At 36.3% G+C, this 20,187-nt stretch overlaps 1 protein-coding gene across 3 annotated transcripts in view; it reads right to left on the reverse strand.

Moving 5' to 3' along the window:
- The window catches only part of Lama2 (laminin subunit alpha 2), a 640,019-nt gene that overhangs the window by 78,957 nt on the left and 540,875 nt on the right, over window positions 1-20,187 (reverse strand). For all 3 annotated transcript variants that reach the window (XM_045157983.1, XM_045157982.1, XM_045157984.1), the window contains one exon: window positions 6,985-7,087. In XM_045157983.1, coding sequence (XP_045013918.1) covers window positions 6,985-7,087 — 103 coding nt within the window. The remainder of the gene's footprint in view (window positions 1-6,984; window positions 7,088-20,187) is intronic.

Here is a 20,187-nt window from a genome sequence, read left to right on the forward strand (position 1 = left end):
TATCATTTTCATCTATCAGATTGGGAAAAGTTAAAATCAAGTGTTCACAAGAGTGTTGGTGAAAGTGCAAATTGACAGCATTTGTTGAAGGGAACTTTAATAAATGTGTTAGAATGTCAATATATATGTGTTTAGTCTGCCAATTCTAGAACCAGAAAAAGGATACACCTGTAGAAACATATTGCTAGGTGTGGTGGTACAATCCTGTAGTCACAGCTCAGGAGGCTTCAGTAGGAAAATTAGGAGCTTGAGGCCTGTCTGAGATGCATGGTATGATCTTGTCTCAAAAATATACCAAAATAGGTGGCTGGAGAAATGGCTCAGTAGTTAAGGTGCTTTCCAGCAAAGCCAAAGGACTCAGTTTCAATTCCCTAGTACCCACACAAAGCCAGATGTACAAGGTAACCCTGGCTTACCCATTCTCTTTCTTTCTATCTGCCTCTCTCTCTCATAAATAAATAAATATTTTTTAAAAATTTAAGAAATTAAAAAAAAATTAATATATGCTATTTTGGATACACATTAGGTATTAATCAAAGAAAAAGGTAAGTATTAAATAACACAGCATTAAAATATTTATCATACCAATATAAAATATCTATATAATAATATGCATGATATGGCTTTCAAAATAATTAAATAAGTATATGGGTATAAGATGAGCCTTAAGTACTTTTCACAAATAAACAAGGTATAGCATATATACTGACACATATCTGACTGAGTGATGGTTGGGAACTATGTGGGAAAAATATGCCAGAAAGGCTTTAACTCACAGTGGCAAGTAGAAATAAATTAAAGAATGAATGGTGGCTTGAAAGACAATAAACTAAAACCTTTTATTTTATACTTGGTTGTACTACTTAAAATTTCCTCTGGGTATATATTTCTGTTCTTTTATTTAAGTAAAAAAAAAAAGTATTAAACAATGGGAAAGAGTGCCTTTGGCATCTTGGGTTTTATTTGCCAACACTACAACTCTTATTTTTAGTACTCCACCGGTTACCCACTGTGGGGAGGCCAGAAGAGAACACGTTCTCTGGAACCAAACCAGACTGTGTGCCCACCCCTTTCAGAGTCCCTTGTATCTGGCTCATTGGAGGAACTGTACCAGCCACTAGCAGCTGTACCGTCACCATCTTTATCTGTACTGACATTAGTCTGGGCAAAACAGCAAAGGGAAAGAAGACATAGAATTCCAAGCTGTCAGTGTTCTGGATGTAATAGAGTATTTAACATGTTAATGATCCACTACATTTCACATAAAGTCTTTTATAGGCAGCCCAATTAGACCAACATCATACTGCATTTATAATGACAACTATAGTACAGATTATACTAATACAATCACACCATCTTGTTGAAGTGCTTGGTTTTAAGTTCCAAGCCAGTACTATTAAAAACAAAGCATATAATAGCCCTGTAAAACAGAGCTCTAAAGCATCAGTATGTCCATTTCAGTCTCTAATCTATTATTATTTTCGATTCTAGTCCCTCAAAATATACTTTTCAAGTAATTTAATTTTCTCCTCTGTCAGTTACAATTCATCTTTCCTTTAACACTTCTGTTGTTTTCACTAAAATAATATGTTTGCATGGGTTGCCAAAAACATGCTGTATGAAATAAATCTGGTTTGATGATAAGCATCCTATTGGTATAGATTCCTTGCAAATCAAGGCTGCACTTCTGATAGGAACTTGGAGGTTTTCATCAATTACGGAACTAGAACTGCAGAATTTCTCTTATTGTCCTCTTGATTAGATCCGAATTTTTAAACAATAAAGTACTCAAATGCCCTGCCAAGCAAGATGGTCATGCACAATGAAAAAGTCTTTAATTTAAAGGACATCTCCAGGTTTATACTATTTTTTTCATTTTCATAGCAAATTTTGGCTGAGCAATCAGGCCCATTATTCACAAGAGAGAATGATCTGAAGTATGCTTTTTACTGGTGTTCTTCAAACTCTAATGCAATAATCTTTTCTTTAAAAATATTTTAGAGAAAGAGGCAATTAGAAAGAGAAGGAGAAAAAAAGAGAAAGAGAGAATGGGTGCACCAGGATTTCCAGCTGCTGCAAATGAACTCCAGACAATTTGCCATCTTGTGTGTATATCTTATGTGGGTTCTGGGGAATCGAACCTGGGTCCTTTGACTTTGCAGGCAAACACCTTAATTACTAAGCCATCTCTCTAACCCTACAGCAATAATTTTGATATTTTACTTTCTGCAATAGAAAATTGAAATGTATATAAAATGCAGTAAAATATATTGTGACACTGCTATTCTGATTTTTCATGATTAGTTATTTGATTGCAGTTTCTTTTTATGAATGTGTGTATTAGTATATATATGGGTCAGGTATGTTCATGTGCATTATGGAAGTCCGAGGACAATCTTAGATGTTTATGCTTGCCTTCCTCCTTGTTTGAAGCAGGGTCTCTTGTTTTTCACTGCCACACCTTCCAGGCTAGTTTCTTGGGGATTCTTCTGTCTCAACCTTCTCTTACTCTAGGCACACTGTGATTTAAGATGCACACACTACTGTGTCCAGCTGTATGTGGGTTTGGGGACCTGAACTCTGGTATTCATACTTGTGAACTTTATCCACTGAGCCATCTCCCTAGCCTCACTCTGATTTCTTAACTTACTATTCTTCCTTTGAACATTCTTTAAGCTGTTTCCAGGATTTTTCAAACCAAGGTTAAATATTTTGTAGCTTTGTAAATACACTCACTTGAGTAGACGTTGTATATAGAGAAAAAAAAATGCAGATTCTGAAGGGAAAACTTATACACCCATAGTAAAGAAAAAAAAAGTTAACTACTTTGATGCTAGTTTTAAATGAAAAGCTCTGTGGGACCTAGTCTATTTAAAACCAAGAATGACTGTGATTCATTTTGAAATATAACATGGCTTTTTATGAAGAACTACAGGTAGGAAAGGAAAACCTAACCTATGTCATTAGTTATAATTCTCAGGGAATAAGGAAAGGATCACATCTATAATCTTTAATTACATTTTGTAGGATTTCTTTTGCTTCATTTTTGCAAGAAAAAAGTACTAAATAGCAGTAGCTACATCTTTCTATCTTCTCTTTGAAGGTGGTAACATCCAGAAAACTCAAAGCCATGCATACATACTTTGGTAGTAACATCCAGCAAGCGTAGGACCACACCCACATACTTTGGCAGTAGCATTGTGCAAGCTCAAGGCCACACATACATGTTGGCTCTGGCTTTTTTGCTCAGTGTTTCTCATTTTAAATTAACACTTCTGATCCCTTTTGAAATCATTTCTGTGGGAGGTGACAGATGTGAGTCTAATTTCATTCTTTTTCAGGTGGATATTCAGTTTTGCCAGGACCATTTGTGGTTCCAGCTGTCTTTTTTTTTTTTCTACTGTATGTTTTTATGCCTTCTCTGAAAATTAGGTGGTTATTTCTGTGTGAGTTTATTAATAGGTCCTCTCTTCTATTGGTCTATATGAATGTTCTTATGCAAATACCACAGTATGAAAAGAAAATTTTCAATGACTCAATAAACATTAATGTCTAGAATGTTTTTTTTTCCTGTTCAGTATATTAGACAGTACTGTATGTCAAGGAATTTGCTAGTTTATTATTCTATAGCTTGGAAATATTTTTGTGTTTATAATGACAACTATATTTAATTTTATTGAAATATTGCTTATTTTATTTTCTAAGTAATAAAATAATTTCACTTACCTTGGGCAAAGACAAAAACATTCTGGAAAATTAGTAAGTAGGTAAAATTGGAAATTAACTCCACATGTGATAAAGTATATAAAGTTTTCATATGCTCAGACTTCTTACACAAGCCACTACTTCATTTTTTGCCCTATACACATTCTCTGAGAGCCTCAACTGACTATTTTATTCATAAAACTTCTTATTCCTCTGTAAAGTGGTATTAATTCACCTGGTGGCATTAATTCATTCTAAACTCTTTCAATCATCAGTTTGTCCCAAGTCTCAAATCCATCAACAGAATAGTTTCTGTCTCTATAGACTTTCCATCAGTGCAATACAGACTGACTTCAAAGCTCAAACATGCACAAGGGCAAATTTACTTTTAACAAATGTATATTCAAAAATTAAAAAGCAAAACAAATTGCTCCTGGCAAGTTCAGACTCCCTCAAGGCAAGGACAGCATAAAAATGGCAGGAAGCAGCAGTAAGTCATCTGTGACTAGAGTGTGAGAATGAGCAGAGTTGCACTGAACTGAACCAAGCAACAAATGAGAAATATGGAGGGTACACTGGCCCTGCCATTTTTATTCCTTCTAACTCCAGGCACCACAGAGAGAGAAATGACTAAATCTCTACTTTAATAGCTGCTGTCAAGAGTTTTGCTCTGTAGGGTCTATTTCAGCAGTTCCTAGTGGTAATATATGGTACTTCCCTGATTAACGGCCATTTTATAACCTGTGTAATTGGCCACAAATCAGCACAATGTCATAATGTAGCAAGAAAACATTCCCATCTCCGTCATAGTCTTGGCTTGGTTTTCTGGAGGAATTATTACTTGAGTAGTTTGTAGGCTTTCATTACTTTAAATAATGTACTACCTGAAGTACAAAAAAGAGACATTTGAACTAATAAACAGTTCTGTCTCCTAACCCTTTCTACTACCTCTGCCTGCAGATTCTTTCTTCAAATGCTAAGAATTAAATTTTGTCTTCATTTTGATAATACCAGTGTTTTTTTTTGGTGGGGGGGGGATAGAGGCAAAGTTCAGAATAGTGTAAGATAAGTGTAAGATACATAGGGCATACAGCTCAGGGGTAAAGTATAAAGGTACATCCAAAAACCCAGCGTCAAAATACAAGTGTGTTAATGGAACACTTTACATTTGAGACAGAGTCTTCAGGGCTTGACCTTGAATTTGCTGTCCTCCTAGTCCTGAGTGGTGGGATTACAAGTGTGTACCACAACATCTGGTTTATATGGTTATGGGAATTGAACCCCAGGCCTTGCGTGTGCTAGGTAAGCATTGTGTTTTCAGTGGTACATGCCACACTCCTGGAATAAATTTTAAAAGTAAAAACTAAAAAGAGGGCTGGAGAGATGGCATAGTGGTTAAGCGCTTGCCTGTGAAGCCTATGGATCCCGGTTCAAGGCTCGGTTCCCCAGGTCCCACGTTAGCCAGATGCACAAGGGGGCGCTCGCATCTGGAATTCGTTTGCAGTGGCTGGAAGCCCTGGCGTGCCCATTCTCTCTCTCACTCTCTATCTGCCTCTTTCTCTCTCTGTCACTCTCAAATAATCAAATAAATAAATAAAAATCTTTAAAAAAAATCTAAAAAGAAACAAACAAATACCCCTTGATGAACACTGTACTAAAATTTTGGATAAGGACAGGATCTGCTCATGCACTTATGCAGTTCACCTCACTCACGTGCCCCTACTCCCAGTCCTTAGGAAGGGCATGGGAAGTAGGGGTCACAAAGCAACGGGACCAGTCCCATCTGACCAACAAGAACACGGACTGTGGCACTTTATACTAACTCTTCTGGATGTAGAGGGAAGTTATCATCTATACAAAGTGATGGCAGTGGGGCCCTTATTTCAGATGCAAAACACAGTGCAAGCATTTCAAATGCCAAAGTGCTTTGTGTAATAGAAACAGAGCTTATGATTCCATATCAGTCATTATTAAAGACGGAGGTAGCTTAGTTTCAAGCATTCCAACCCTAAATTGTTTCAGACTTCTTTCCAAGGATGAGTAAAGATGAAAAGTAGTCCTTTACTTAGAAAAGAATCTATTTGCTCATTTGAATAGGTGGTATGACATACATTATAAATTCAAAAGATCCTATGTCTTTTCTGGAAAAGTGGAAATAAAGACCCTAACAGCAGTAGTTGAACATGTCCATGGGGAAGACTGTATACAGAAAGGGGGTATGTAAACTGGATATGCTGTTGAGTTTCCTAGACAAGAAGACATCTGAGCTAAGTCTGTTTATCATTTGTGTATTAGACAAGATTTCACCTTAAATTTTATTTATTTATTTATTTATTTATTTATTTATTTATTTATTTATTTATCTTTTGTAGTACTGGGGATTGAACTCAAGGCCTTGTGCAAGGAACACACTCTATCACTAAGCTATGATCCCAGCCCCAAGTATCTTGTTATATAACACAACCTGACTTTGAACTTGTCATTCTGCCTCTCTTGCCTTCAGGCTCCAAAGTGCTGTTGAGCTAAAACTTCAAGCTGTAGTAGGGTTAGATGAAGTAAGGCTTGGAAAATAATTCCAAGGAGGAGGAAGACCACCAGGAATCTGAGGCTCCTTGGAATGATGGCATGGTTAGGGAGATCCATGAACATTTAGCAAAGTAAGAGAGATGGATGAAGCCCAATGATGCTGCATGAGACTAGAGAGAGAAATATGAGGCAATACAATTGAGAAATAGACAATACTTATAAAGGGAAGCCATGTCTAAATCCCTTTAATACAAAGGCAATTATATATTGGGGTATATATATATTTTACATGGTTTGATGTTTTCAGTTAGAAATAAAATACATACATGAAGATGAAGATTTTATATATATGATTTGAAAAATTTTAAGAACCCACTAACAAACTGAAAGTTTCATAAACACATTTATGAAACATTTTTTATCTTATTCTTTCTTGATTTTAATGTCTGAAATTATAACAAAATTAAATTTAATACTTTAAAAGTGATTATATTGAAAACTTGTACAGTTTAGGCATATGTGAGGTAGGTATTACAGAAACTATGTTAAAATTATGAAATTTTATTCAGTGTGTACAATATGAACACAAAGAATAATAAAACCAGTGAGAAAGTTTAAATGCATTTTATCAGGTTATAGTACAACCATTAAAAAAATCACACTATAATTTCACTCATTAATACTATGGAACAATCTCTTCCCCACTTACAAAGCAATTAACTTTAACATAATAAAAATACTAGACATACTGACCTTTCATGTCATTTGCCAACTTCTTGGCCTCATTAAGAATTCTGAAGCTTTTCTGAAGAGAGCCTTTGGCGTCTTCCTTTAGTAGGCCCTGAGGACTTGTTGCCTGGGGGGAGAAAAACAGATGTAATATATCCCAAGCCTCAGAATCATACAGCACAGAGAGCCAGAAGGCATTTGGTATACTGAGGTTTCTTTCTGGGCTTCAGATTTAGAATTCTAACTAATATCAATGCACATCTGGTAACTGGAAGGTGTTAACTGGGTGGTGAGGTCTAGAACAGAGTAGTTAGAAATGAAATGTTTATACCAGGCAGAGAAAAAGGAACTGGTAAGGTGGCTGGGATTCCTGAGGAAAGGAAGAGACGAGGAGCATGTAACATTATGGAAGTTAATGGGGTCACCATGCCTTGGTGCATGTGGCTGGAATAGCTACAAGGACATACCTGTCAAAGTCCTGGTCAGAAGTCAAGTGAACTAAGAACTCAAAGTGTCCCCTGAAATTATCCCCAATCCCATTTCATTCTGAGCATTTCTTTTGCCTCTTAAGGCAGAAACATTTTTAAACAGCTTTTTAAACCCTTTTTAAACAGCTCAATGTACCACAGCACGACACAAACTTCTAAGTGACAATCTCCAAGCCACAATCGTCTCTAGCAAAGATGTATTTGTTGAGGCTTAGATTAATAGAGATGACACTGAGATGACAGAGCTGGAAAGGGATCATTTAACATTACTGTCAAGTTACCCATTTTAATAGTGTTTGCTTCTCACCAAGCATTACATAAAACATATATACCAAGCCATAAATCAAATAGGATTCTGATGTTTAAATTTTAAACTGTAAAAACATTTCAGGATTACAAGAAGACTAGGAAATGCTAACTGCCTTCTATTGAATTTATAAATCTGAATTTGGTTTGTCCCAGACATAACACTCTTTTAAGCCATCTGCAGTGCCCTGGTAACATTGAGGCAGAATAGAAAGAAAGGGAAAATTTGGGGGACATGGGGAGAGAAAGGAACCTTTCACCAGAAGAGAAACAAGAAATCCAACACAATTAAAAACTGCTTAAGACCTTTCTTCCCTTCCCAGTAGTAAACCTACAATTTTCCAGGAATCTTACCCCAAACCTTATTTACAATAAAATCCCTACCCTGCATCCTTGGGTAAACCTTACTAAACCTCAGGGTTCCTAGTTTTATCTCACCAGACAGTAGCACCCCAGGACCTAACCTATAATCTCAACTGTTTAGCGGGGACCAGGGATGAGGAGGAGAGTGTCCCTTAGGAGGTCACTGAATAATGAAATTCTTAAAGGCATCTTAAGTCCTATCTACAGGAACTACCAAGATTCAGGAATGCAACTGTTCATCGAGACACCTATACCCACACTTGGGTATGTCTTATTTTTTATCCAGAGTGTCTCTCTTAGAGGAGCCTATACCCAATCTCTTAGGAGAGCTTTCATTCTCTTTCTCAGTATCCTTTCTTTCTCCCAATGCTCATGCTTCAGCCTGTATTAAAATGTCTTTAATAAAATCTTCAACTCTTCTTCATACCTGTTCTTCCTGGAATTCTTTACTATGTTGAATCCATCAATCCTGGGTTTAGCCTGACCTGAGGTCCCTAAAAGCCTAGGGTAACTCAACAGGTGCTGAAGGTGATGGTATAGAGCTGTATCTCAGTTCCTTCTCTCTTGACATTTTTATCAGTTGTGTTATTTGAGAATTAAACTAGAAAAGGTTATGGAACTTCATACTGCTGTGGTCAAATTTATTTAATACATTTAATCCAAGATTTTATTTGAATACTTCATTGATCACATGTCAGATCAGCTACATGTTACATCCTCTACAAAGGGACATGCTAGAAATATCTATATAAGTAAAAAGAGAAAGTATGCATGTCACTCTTGAAAAACAATCTTGGAACATTATTCTATAAATAATTGACACAATCTTCCATGGGAACATAAGGATTCTGAGACCTACAGTTTAGCTTGGGAATTAGTATAGAAAATCACAAAAGTGTCTTAATATTGGGAAATAAGTAAGTATAAAAATTAATTCTTACATATCCATCAATAGATGAATGGATAAAGAAAATGAGGAATTTTATTAACTTTTAAAGAACATAGATGGAAGTGGAAAAAATTATGAAAAATGAAATAAACATGCTCAGAAAGACTAATATATATTTTTCATATGCCGACATTAGAGCTCATTAGGTATAAGTGTAGGGCATGCTACTAGAAAGGGAATGATGAGAAGGAAAAAAGATAGATCTTAAGGGAGGAGGTAGGTGGAACAAGATGGTAAAGAGTGTACATGTGGTAGAGAAACAGAAGAGAGTCTGGGAGATGAAAAAAAAGGGGCACAGAAGGAGAGGGAGAACAGTGGGAGAGGAGGACCAACGAGATCAGAGTATGCATGAAAATACATAATGGATCTCATTATTTTGTTAAGATAAAAAGGCTAATAAATAACCATAATAAATTAAATAAGAGCAGCAAAATGAATGGCACAAATTCAATGTGTTTTATGAAAAAAAGCCATAGATTATACAGCCATATTGCATACTTGTTCCAGCTTACAAATCATTCTTAAACCAGATTAAAGATAGAATTTATAAAGAAAAAAAGACATGGTGATTATTTAAACAGACATAAATGGGCAGAAGTGGCAATCTGACACTGAAGAAAAAGGAAAGAATCTCTAAACGGTAGAAAACAGTGTTCAAAACTTAGCAGTCCAAGTCAATTTGGAGAGGGACGAAATGTGTGAGGGTGAAGTAGCTTTCAGCACATGTCAGCGGTGCTGTAGTCAGACAACTGAGCTTGCAAATGATGATCCCAAATCAATGACATAATATGGGTTATTCACCATATTAGAAAACCCTTAAAAAGAAGATAAACAAAAGACAGACAACACAACAGTTTCTCTCCAGCCTGGGGGTAGAAACAATTTTTTGTTGTGTGTCATTTTTTAAACATGACAACATAGTGTCTGGTCAAAACTGTAATTTTAAGAGCTTATCTTGGATGTGCCAACTGAGGAACAGCATTCAAAGAATCACCGAACATATTGGCATGCAAAAGCAAATTAAAGGGAGAGAAGAGGAAAGAAGAGGAGAGAAGAGGAAAGAAGAGAGGAGAAGAAGAAAAAAAGAGGGCCTAATCAACACAGGAAAAAGCTAAGAAGCTAAGGTCTGAGCTTTGGAAATTGTTGGGGATCTATGACCAGTCATAACCAAATAGACATTTCTCAAATTTTTATTACATTTTAGCAGTCTCCAGAGGTATAAAATAAGCATAAAAAGCTGCACATACTATAATGTTTTGACATACATATACTCATGAAACCATCATGACAATCAAAGTAGAGAAAATACTATCATACACACTATAATTTTCTTTTACTCCCTCACCATTTTCACTTCTCTTCACTCCATCCCTATTCATTTTATTTTCATCGGGTTTGCATCTTGTGAATTTTTGCATAAATTGAATAATTAATAGGAATGTCTCTGAATTTGGCATCTCTTTTTTGTTGATGTGGTTTGTGGAAGGTGGTGTTTGATGTGTAGTGTATATGTGTGTGTAGTGTGGTTTGTTGTGTTGTGTGGTATGTGTGCATGTGGTAATGTGGTGTGTGATGTGCAGTGTGTGTGTGTGTGTGTGTGTGTGTGTAGTGTGGTCTGGTGTGTTGTATGTATATATATATGAGCCTGGGCAGCATGCCATGCACTGTCCTATGGCAGGGAGTGCTCACCTGCCATGGCTGGAGTTGAATGTTGGATGCTCAGTTTTATTACTTTTCTGCCTGTTATTATTTGACCCAGAGTCTCTTACTGATCTGGAAGCTTGCTACTTTTTTTAAATTCAAAAACGTATCTACCAATCTAAAAAAAAAAAAAAAATCCAAAGCATGCTAGGATTTTTATAGGGATATCACTAAGTATGTATATCAATATGTATAAAATTGTCATTATAAGGATGTTGGTGGGGCTGGGGAAATAGCTCAGTCAGTAAAGTATCTGATTTGCAAGTATGAGGACCTGAAACTGATTTCCAAGAGCCTACATAAAAAATTAGCATGGTAGTACATAATTCTAATTCCAACACTGGAGAGAAGAAGCAGGGAGTTCCTGGGACTCACTGGCTAAATAATCTAGCCTAATACCTAGGTCAGATAATACCAGATAATACCCAGGTCAATAAGAGTGCCTCTATCAATAAAAGTATATCATTTCTGAGGATTACTTCCAAGACTGTCCTCTGGCCTCTATACACATGTACACACACACACACACACACACACACACACACACCCTGGAACATGCGTGCTCCCACACATGAGAATAAGCAGTAAATATATAATATCTTCTGATCCATAAAAACCATATATATCTTGATCTACTTTATCTCATTAGTAGTCAGTGTCTAAGTCTTTTAAAGTTTATAAATTTTATTTTTATTTTATGAATTGATGTTATGGTAAAGTATTTTAATTTCAACTTCTAATTTCTCTTTGACATTATGTACAAATGACTGATCATTCACATTTATGTCAGATCCTGTAACAATGGAAACTTTGCTTGTTAGTTATTATAGAAACATTTTTATGGATCCATTGAATATTCTGCATAGATTGCATTGAACTTGTGAGTAAAGACAGTTGCATTTTGCTTTCAATGTGGAGGACTGTCATTTCCCATTTTGTGGTCCACTTGCTAATCTCCAGTATGAAGTTGGATGAAAGTAATGATCTAAGAAGAAAGCATTCAGCCTTCTATTATTAAGTATGACATTATCTATAATTTTTAAAAATTAAACTTTAATATACATTTGTTTACGGAATTCTAGTCAAAGCATGCAGAAAGTTTTTAAATATAAATTTGTTTTATTTTTAAACAGATGTTGATTCTGTCACTTTTTGTCATCCATTAAAATGGTTGTGTGGTGGTTTGATTCGGGTGTCCACCATAAACTTATGTGTTCTGAATATCAGGCCATAGCTGTAGCAATATGGGAATTAGATCCTCTGGGCAGTGATGAATTTTTGGGCACAGGCTTATGGGTGTTATATCAAGCTTCCCTTTCCAATGTTTGGCACATTCTCCTGCTGCTGTTATCCCCTTGATGTCAGCCAGGAGATGATGTCTGCCCTCTGCTCATGACATCATTTAGCTTCCCCTCAAGTTTATAAGCCAAAATAAACCTTTCCTCATATATGCTGTTCTTGCTTGGGTATTTTCTGCCAGAAACGTGAAGATGATTACAACAGTAGAACTGTAGCAGGAGAGGGGTCATTGCTGCTAGGAAGCTGACTGTGTGGCTTTTGGCATTTCAGAACTGATCTGAGGAAGGAAAGTGAAAGGATATGAAACCTTTGTCTAAGGAACAACTTGAAGTGCTGTCAGTACAGCTTGATGGACTATTCTGGTCAGGGTTGAAAGACCTGAATGCAGCAAGAACAATGGACTGTGAGGTTTGGCTTATGAGGGTGTAAAAGAGCTTTGCCTGGACTGGGCTAGAAGCAGTTTGTGTGATAGCCTTTCTATTTTGCCTGTGTCCTGAGAACTTGTGTAGGGTTGCATTGCATGGAAATAGATTGGTGTGACCAGGCACAGAAAAAAATGAAATATTTCAGCTGAAACTTCTGCCTGTTCATCTGAAATTGTTTGAGAGATTATAGCCATTGAGATTAGGTCAGCTGATCTGCATTTGGGCCACAGGAAGAATGAAGACTCTTGAAGGGGACTATATGCTGAAAGAGTGTCCTGTTTTTCAAATCTGCTTTATCTGCCTGAATTAACAAATTGGCATCCAACCTTGTACTATGGTGTATAACAAATGCAGGAAAGGGAGGGTCATTGACTTTGCAACATGGTTTTGAATTTTGCAAATGGTCATGGGCAGTGTGAAGCAGGCTTGTTGGATAATCTGTGTGGAGACCCAATGGAGCCATGAGGATGAACACTGGGTTACAGTGGAGACCCACTGGAGATGCCAGAACTATGTGATGGCTGCAAAGGAAGGAGAGCTGCTGGCACCAGATGAAGGTTTCTGGGACTGTGAGTAACCTAGCTGGAGAGGTAGAATGGGAACTCCAGAGACTTGTCACTGGTTAGAATGATCAGAATTTGAGACTTGTCACTGATTAGATCTGTCAGACGTGGAACAACAGAGTTTGATGTTTGTCCTGTTTGTCTTATATCTTGTATTGGTTGATTATTTCTTTGCTATGCCTGATGTCATCTTTAGCAGTGTGAATGTTTATTCAGTGCCATTATTTTTATTTTTATTTTTTTGCATTTGGCTCAGTTACAAGATGTTGAGCTATGGGGATGTTTAAACAGTTTTAGGACTGATAAAAACTATGGGGACCTTTAAAGTTGGACTGAAAACATTGCATTTTATATCATGTATAGTTATTAATTTATGGGGGCCAAGGTGGAATGTGATGGTTTGATTCAGATGTTCTCCATAAATGTATGTGTTCTAAATGGTAGGTTCCCAGCTGGTGGCAATTTGGGAAGTATTACCTCTTGGAAGCAGTGTATTGTTGGTAGTAGGCTTATGGTTTTTATAGCCAGCTTCCTCTTGCCAGTGTTTGGCACACTCTCCTGTTGCTATTGTCCACCTGATGTTGCACAGGAGGTGATGTCCACCCTCTGCTTATACAATCATTTTCCCCTGCCAATATGGAACTTACCCTTTAGTCTATAAGCTCAAATAAACCCTTTCCTTGCATAAGCTGCTCTTGGTTGGGTGTTTTCTGACAGCAACTTGAAGCTAACTGCAACAGGTTGGTTGTTTGATTTATATGTTTAATTAATATGCTATTAATTATATGTTAATTAATATTAATTGATTAATTTTTACATAATATACCTATGTTTTATTTCTAGAATTAATCTCAACTAGACTAATTATGTAATATTTTCAATAAGTAAATTTGATGTGTTATAACTGTCAAGATTTTTTCCTCACATTTTCATGAGGTATGTTAGTGTGTTATTTTGCTAATGTTTAGCATCTTTTGTGCTGGTTTTTATTGAATGTGTATATTGCTCAGTTGAAGTTTAGAATTTGCCATTAAATTGTTTGACCCAGTCCACCAGAATACTTGCTTAGGAAGCAAACTCAACACCTAAGATTACTTCAGCAGTGTGATTGGGGTACAAGAGCTACACTTGGCACCTTAAACTCATATCCTGAAAGCATATAAAGGTGGATCACCACATCTAAGAACACTGCAAATAAGTAGAAAACCACAAGCATCAACTCAATGCAGGATGCAAAAGTCACTACATTATGATATAAGAAACACAACAAATCAAGGCAAAGCAATCCCACCAAAAATTATAAATCCATCAGAAATGATCATCAATGAGACTGTTTTAGATAAAATGCCTGACAAAGAAAAAATTATTGTATATATACTCAAAGGAATCAAAGAAGAAAACAAAGGAATTATAGAAAAAAAAACTGAGAGAGAATGCAAGAAACTAACTTAATGAAATAAGGATATCATTATAAGACATGAGTAAGGAAATAGAAATACTGAAAGAAATGCTGAAGAAAAACCAGGCTGAAATTCTAGCTCTGAAGAACACAGTCAGTCACATAAAGAGCTCTGTGGAAAGTCTCACCAGTAGAATGGATGAAGGAGAGAATAGAATATCTAAACTAGAAGACTAGGTCATAAACCTAATATAGTCCAACAAAGAGAAAGGCAAGCTAATAGGGAGGTAGATATGGGAATTTCAACATATCCAGGACACTATGAAAAGATCATACATAAGAATTCAGCATAGGGCTGGAGAGATGGCTTAACAGTTAAGTGCTTGCCTGTGAAGCCTGAGGATCCCTGTTCGAGGCTAGACTCCCCAGGACCCATGTTAGTCATATGCACAAGGGGGCGCACATGTCTGGAGTTCATTTGCAGTGGCTGGAGGCCCTGGCCCGCCCATTCTCTTTCTGTGTCTCCCTCTTTCTCTCTCTGTCACTCTCAAATAAGTAAATGAAAATAATTAAAAAAAAAAAAAGAATTCAGTGTATAGTGGAAGAAGAATTTCAATCCAGAGGCTTAGTAGGCATTTGCAACAAAATCATAGAAGAAAATTTCCCCAAATTGGGAAAGAAGCGCCAATTCAGATACAGGAAGCTTTTAGAACACCAAACAGACAAAATCTGGAAAGAACCTCTTCTTGCCATGTTATAATTAAACTAAACATGCAAACCAAAGAAAATATATTGCAAGCAGTTAGAGAGAAAAAGCAAGTCACCTACAAAGGCAAGCCTATCAGAATAACACCATATTACTGAACACAAACTTTAAAAGTCAGAAGGGTTGGAATGATGCATTCCAAGTTCTGAAAGAAAACAGCTGTCAAAGAGGGTTACTTTATCCTGAAAAGCTATCCATCCAAATTGATGGAGAAATAAGGGCATTCCATAACAAAACAGGCTAAAGGAATTTATGACAACTAAAACAGCTCTACAGAAAATACTTGAAGGAATCCTTCACACTAAAGAGAAAGCAAAACACACAAGAGGAAATAGGAAAAAAAAAACATACTCAATTAACAGTTTAAAACTCGGGAAGCACTACAAAATAAGAAGAATGGCAAGAATAAATACATACCTTTCAATAGTTACTCTTAATATCAATAACCTCAATGCCCCAACTAAAAGACCAAGGATTGCAGACTGGATTAAAAGGCAAGATCCTGCCATTTGTTGTCTCCAGGAAACTCATCTCTTAAGAAAAAAAGATAGTGTCTTAGAGTCAAAGGATGGAAAATGATATTTCAAGCAAATGGGCTAGGAAACAAGCAAGGGTTTCCTAATATCTGACAGGATAGACTTCAAACCAACATTAGTGAGAAAAGATAAGGAAGGTACTTTTATACTGATTAAAAGAACACTCCAAGAGGAGGACATTGCATTCCTAAATGTATATGTACCCTACATGGAAACTCCCAATTTCATCAAACAAACACTATTAGATTTAAGTTCACAGAAAACACCAAACCCAACTCTAGTGGGAGACTTCAATACCCCACTCTCATCAACCTACAGGTCATCCTGGCAAAAAGTAAACAGAGACATAGGGATTAAATGATGTGATGGAATAAATGGACCTAACATATCTACAGAACATTCCATTCAGATGCTGCAGAATATACATTTGTCTCAGCAGCACATGAAAAATTATCTAAAATAGACCATATGTTAGGATACAAAGCAAATCTCAAAAAATACAGGAAAACTGAAATAATCCCTTGTACTCTATCTGATCACAGTGGGGTTAAACTGTAAATCATTATCAAGAAAAACTACAGAGAAAATGAAAATTCATGGAGACTAAACAGTACACTATTAAATGATGAATGAGTCATTGAAGAAATCAAAAAGGAAGTGAAGAAATTCATAGAATCAAGTGATGATGAGAATATATCATACCAAAACCTTTGGGACACAATGAAGGCAGTTCTAAGAGGGAAATTTATAGCTCTACATACCTATATTAAGAAATTAGAGACTTCACAAGAAAATAATTTAATGCTTCACCTTAAGGCCTTGGAAAAAGAAGAGCAAGGCAAACCAAAAATCAGTAGATGGGAAGAAACAATAAAGATTAGCACAGAAATTAATGGAATAGAAACTAACAAACAAAAAAATCCAAATAATCTATGAAACAAAGTTGGTTCTTTGAAAGAATAAACAAGATTGATAAACCCTTAGCAAATCTGACCAGAAGAAAGAGAGCAGAGAAAAAAATTAACAAAATTAGAGGTGAAAAAGGCACCATTACAACAGATCCAAAGAAATTCAGAAAATCATTAGGGCATACTTTAAGAACATACATGCCTCTAAGTTTGAAACACTGAAAAAAATGAATATCCTTGATTCATATGACCTATCAAAATTAAATCAAGATGAGGTAAACCATTTAAATAGACCTATAACAATTATGGATATCCAAGCAGTTATAAAAAGTCTCCCAACTAAAGAAGTCCAGGCCTAGATGGATTCACTGGTGAATTTTACCAGACCTTCATGGAAGAATTAACAACACTGCTTCTGGAATTCTACCAAACTACTACTATGAAGCCAGCATCACTCTGTTATCAAAACCAGAGAAATACAGAACAAAAAAAGAAAGAAAGAAAGAAAGAAAGAAAGAAAGAAAGAAAGAAAGAAAGAAAGAAAGAAAGAAAGAAAATTGCAGGCCAATCTCCTTCATGAACATAGATGCAAATATTCTGAACAAAATATTGGCAAAGGGCTGGAGTGATGGTTTAACAGTTAAGTGCTTGCCTGTGAAGCCTAAGGACCCCGGTTCAAGGCTCAATTCCCCAGGACCCATGTTAGCCAGATGCACAAGGGTGCACACGCATCTGGAGTTCATCTGCAGTGGCTGGAGCCCCTGGAGCACCCATTCTCTCTTTCTCTCTATCTGCCTCTTTCTCTCTGTCTGTTGCTCTCAAATAAATAAAAAATAAAATCAAAAAAATATTGTCAAACAAAATACACGAATATGTCAGGAAGATCATTTACCCCAACTAAGTTGGCTTTATCCCAGAGATGCAGGAATAGTTTAACATATGCAAATTGATAAATGTAATATACTATCTAATGGACTGAAGGACAAAAATCACATGGTCATCTCAATATATGAGAAAAAGGCATTATATAAAATCCAACATCCCTTCATGGCTAAAGTATTACAGAAACCATAAATAGAAGGAACATATCTCAACATAATAAATTCTATTTATGACAAACCTATAGCCAACATAATGCTAAATGGGGAAAAAATTGAAGCTTTTCTACTAAATTCAGGAATAAGACAAGGGTGCCCACTGTCCCCACTTTTATTTAATATAGTATTGGAAGCCTTAGCTACACCAATAAGGCAAGAGAAACTCATAAAAAGGATACAAATTGGAAAGGAAGAGATCAAATTATCATTATTTGCAGATGATATGATTCTATACATAAACTACCCTAAAGATTACCAAAAAACTGTTAGAACTGATAAACACTTTTGGCAATGTAGCAGGATACAAAATAAACACACAAAAATCAGTAGCTTTCCTATATACTGACAACAAACATGTGGAGGATGAAATCAGGGAATGTCTTTCATTCACAACTGCCTCAAAACAATATAAAGTACCTTGGAATAAACTTAACCAAGGAAGTGAAGGATATCTACAATGAGAACTTTAAGACATTCAAGGCAGAAATTGCAGAAGACACAAGGAAATGGAAAGACATCCCTTGTGGCATCAATATTGTGAAAATGTCAATCTTACCAAAAGCAATCTACACATTTAATGCAACCCTCATGAAAATTCAATTGCCATTCTTCACTGAAATAGGAAAAAAAAATCCTAAAATTCATTTAGAAGCACAAAAAAACTTGAATAGCCAAGACAATTTTGGCAACAAAAATAAGGCTGGTGGTATCACCATACCTAATTTTAAACTATATTACAAATCATAGTAAGAAAACCAGCATGGTATTGCCACAGAGACAGACATGTAGATCAATGGAACAGAATAGAGGACCCAGATGTTAATCTATGGAGCTACAACCTTCTGATTTTTTACAAAAATATTCATTGGAGAGCTGGAGGGATGGCTTAGCAGTTAAAGTGTTTGTCTGCAAAGCCATAGGACCCAGGTTTGATTCCCAGGACCCACGTAAGCAAGATGCACAAGGGGGCACACACATCTGGAGTTTGCTTGCAATGGCTGGATCCCTGGAATGCCCATTTTCTCTCTCTCTCTCTCCTTCTCTTTCTCTCTGTCACATAAATGTACAAATAAAAATCTAATATTAAAAAAATTCATTGGAGAAAAGATAGCCTCTCCAACAAGTGGTGCTGGGAAAACTGGATATCTATATGTAGAAGAATGAAAACAGCTCCTTGTCTTTCTCCATGCATAAGAATCAAGTCTAAGTGGATCAGAGACCTTAATAATAGACCTGAAACTCTAAAATTGCTAAAGAAAAAGGTAGGGGAAACCCTTCAGCATACTGCCACAGGCAATGACTTTCTGAATATAACCCCAATTGCTCAGAAAATAAAATCACTCATCAACCACTGGGACCTCATGAAATTGCAAAGCTTTTACACAGCAAGGACACTTTGAATAGAGCAAAGAGTCAACCTACAGAATGGGAGAAAATCTTTACCAGTTACACATCTGACAGAGGATTAATATCCAGAATATACAAAGAACTAAGAAAACAGAACAATAAGAAATCAAACAACCCAATTAAAAAATGGGCTATGGAACTCAATAAAGAGTTCCCATCAGAAGAAATACAGATGGCATAAAAACATTTTAAAAAGTGTTCTACATCTTTAGCCATCAGGGAAATGAAAATTGAAACTACTTTGAGGTTCCATCTCAGTCTGGTCAGAATGGCTACCATAAAGAAAACAAATGACTGTAAATTTTGGCACGGTTGTGGAAAAGGGGAAGCCTTCTACACTGTTGGTGGGAATGTAATCTGGTACAGCCATTGTGGAAATCAATGTGGAGGTTCTTCACATAGCTAAAAATAGATTTACCATATGATCCAGCTACAGCACTCCTAGGCATATATTCTCATGACTCTTCTCACTGCCTTACAGATAATTGCACAACCATGTTTATTGCTGCTCTATTCACAATAGCTAGGAAATGGAACAAGTCTAGATGTCCCTCCACAGATCAACAGATGCCAAAGATGTGGTACATTTACACAATGGGGCTCTATTCAGCAGCAAAGAAAAATGAAATTATGAAATTTTCAGTTAAAATGATGGATCTGGGGCTGGAGAGATGGCTTAGCAGTTAAGTGCTTGCCTGTGAAGCCTAAAGACCCCAGTTCAAGGCTTGATTCCCCAAGACCCACGTTAGCCAGATGCACAAGGGGGTGCATGTGCCTGGAGTTCATTTGCAGTGGCTGGAAGCGCTGGCGCACTCATTCTCTCTCTCCAGCTCTCTGCCTCTTTCTCTCTTTCTCTGTCTCTCTCAAATAAATAAAGATTAAAAATATGATTGATCTAGAAAGGATTATATTAAGTTAGGTAATCGAAGCCCAGAAAGCCAAATGCTACATGTTCTGTCTCATATATGTATCCTAGCTAAAAATGTTTAGACTGGTGTGTGATCTGGAACCAAACATCAG

This window comes from Jaculus jaculus, chromosome 9 (assembly GCF_020740685.1).
Source record: "Jaculus jaculus isolate mJacJac1 chromosome 9, mJacJac1.mat.Y.cur, whole genome shotgun sequence".
In the NCBI taxonomy this organism is placed as follows: Eukaryota; Metazoa; Chordata; class Mammalia; order Rodentia; family Dipodidae; genus Jaculus; species Jaculus jaculus.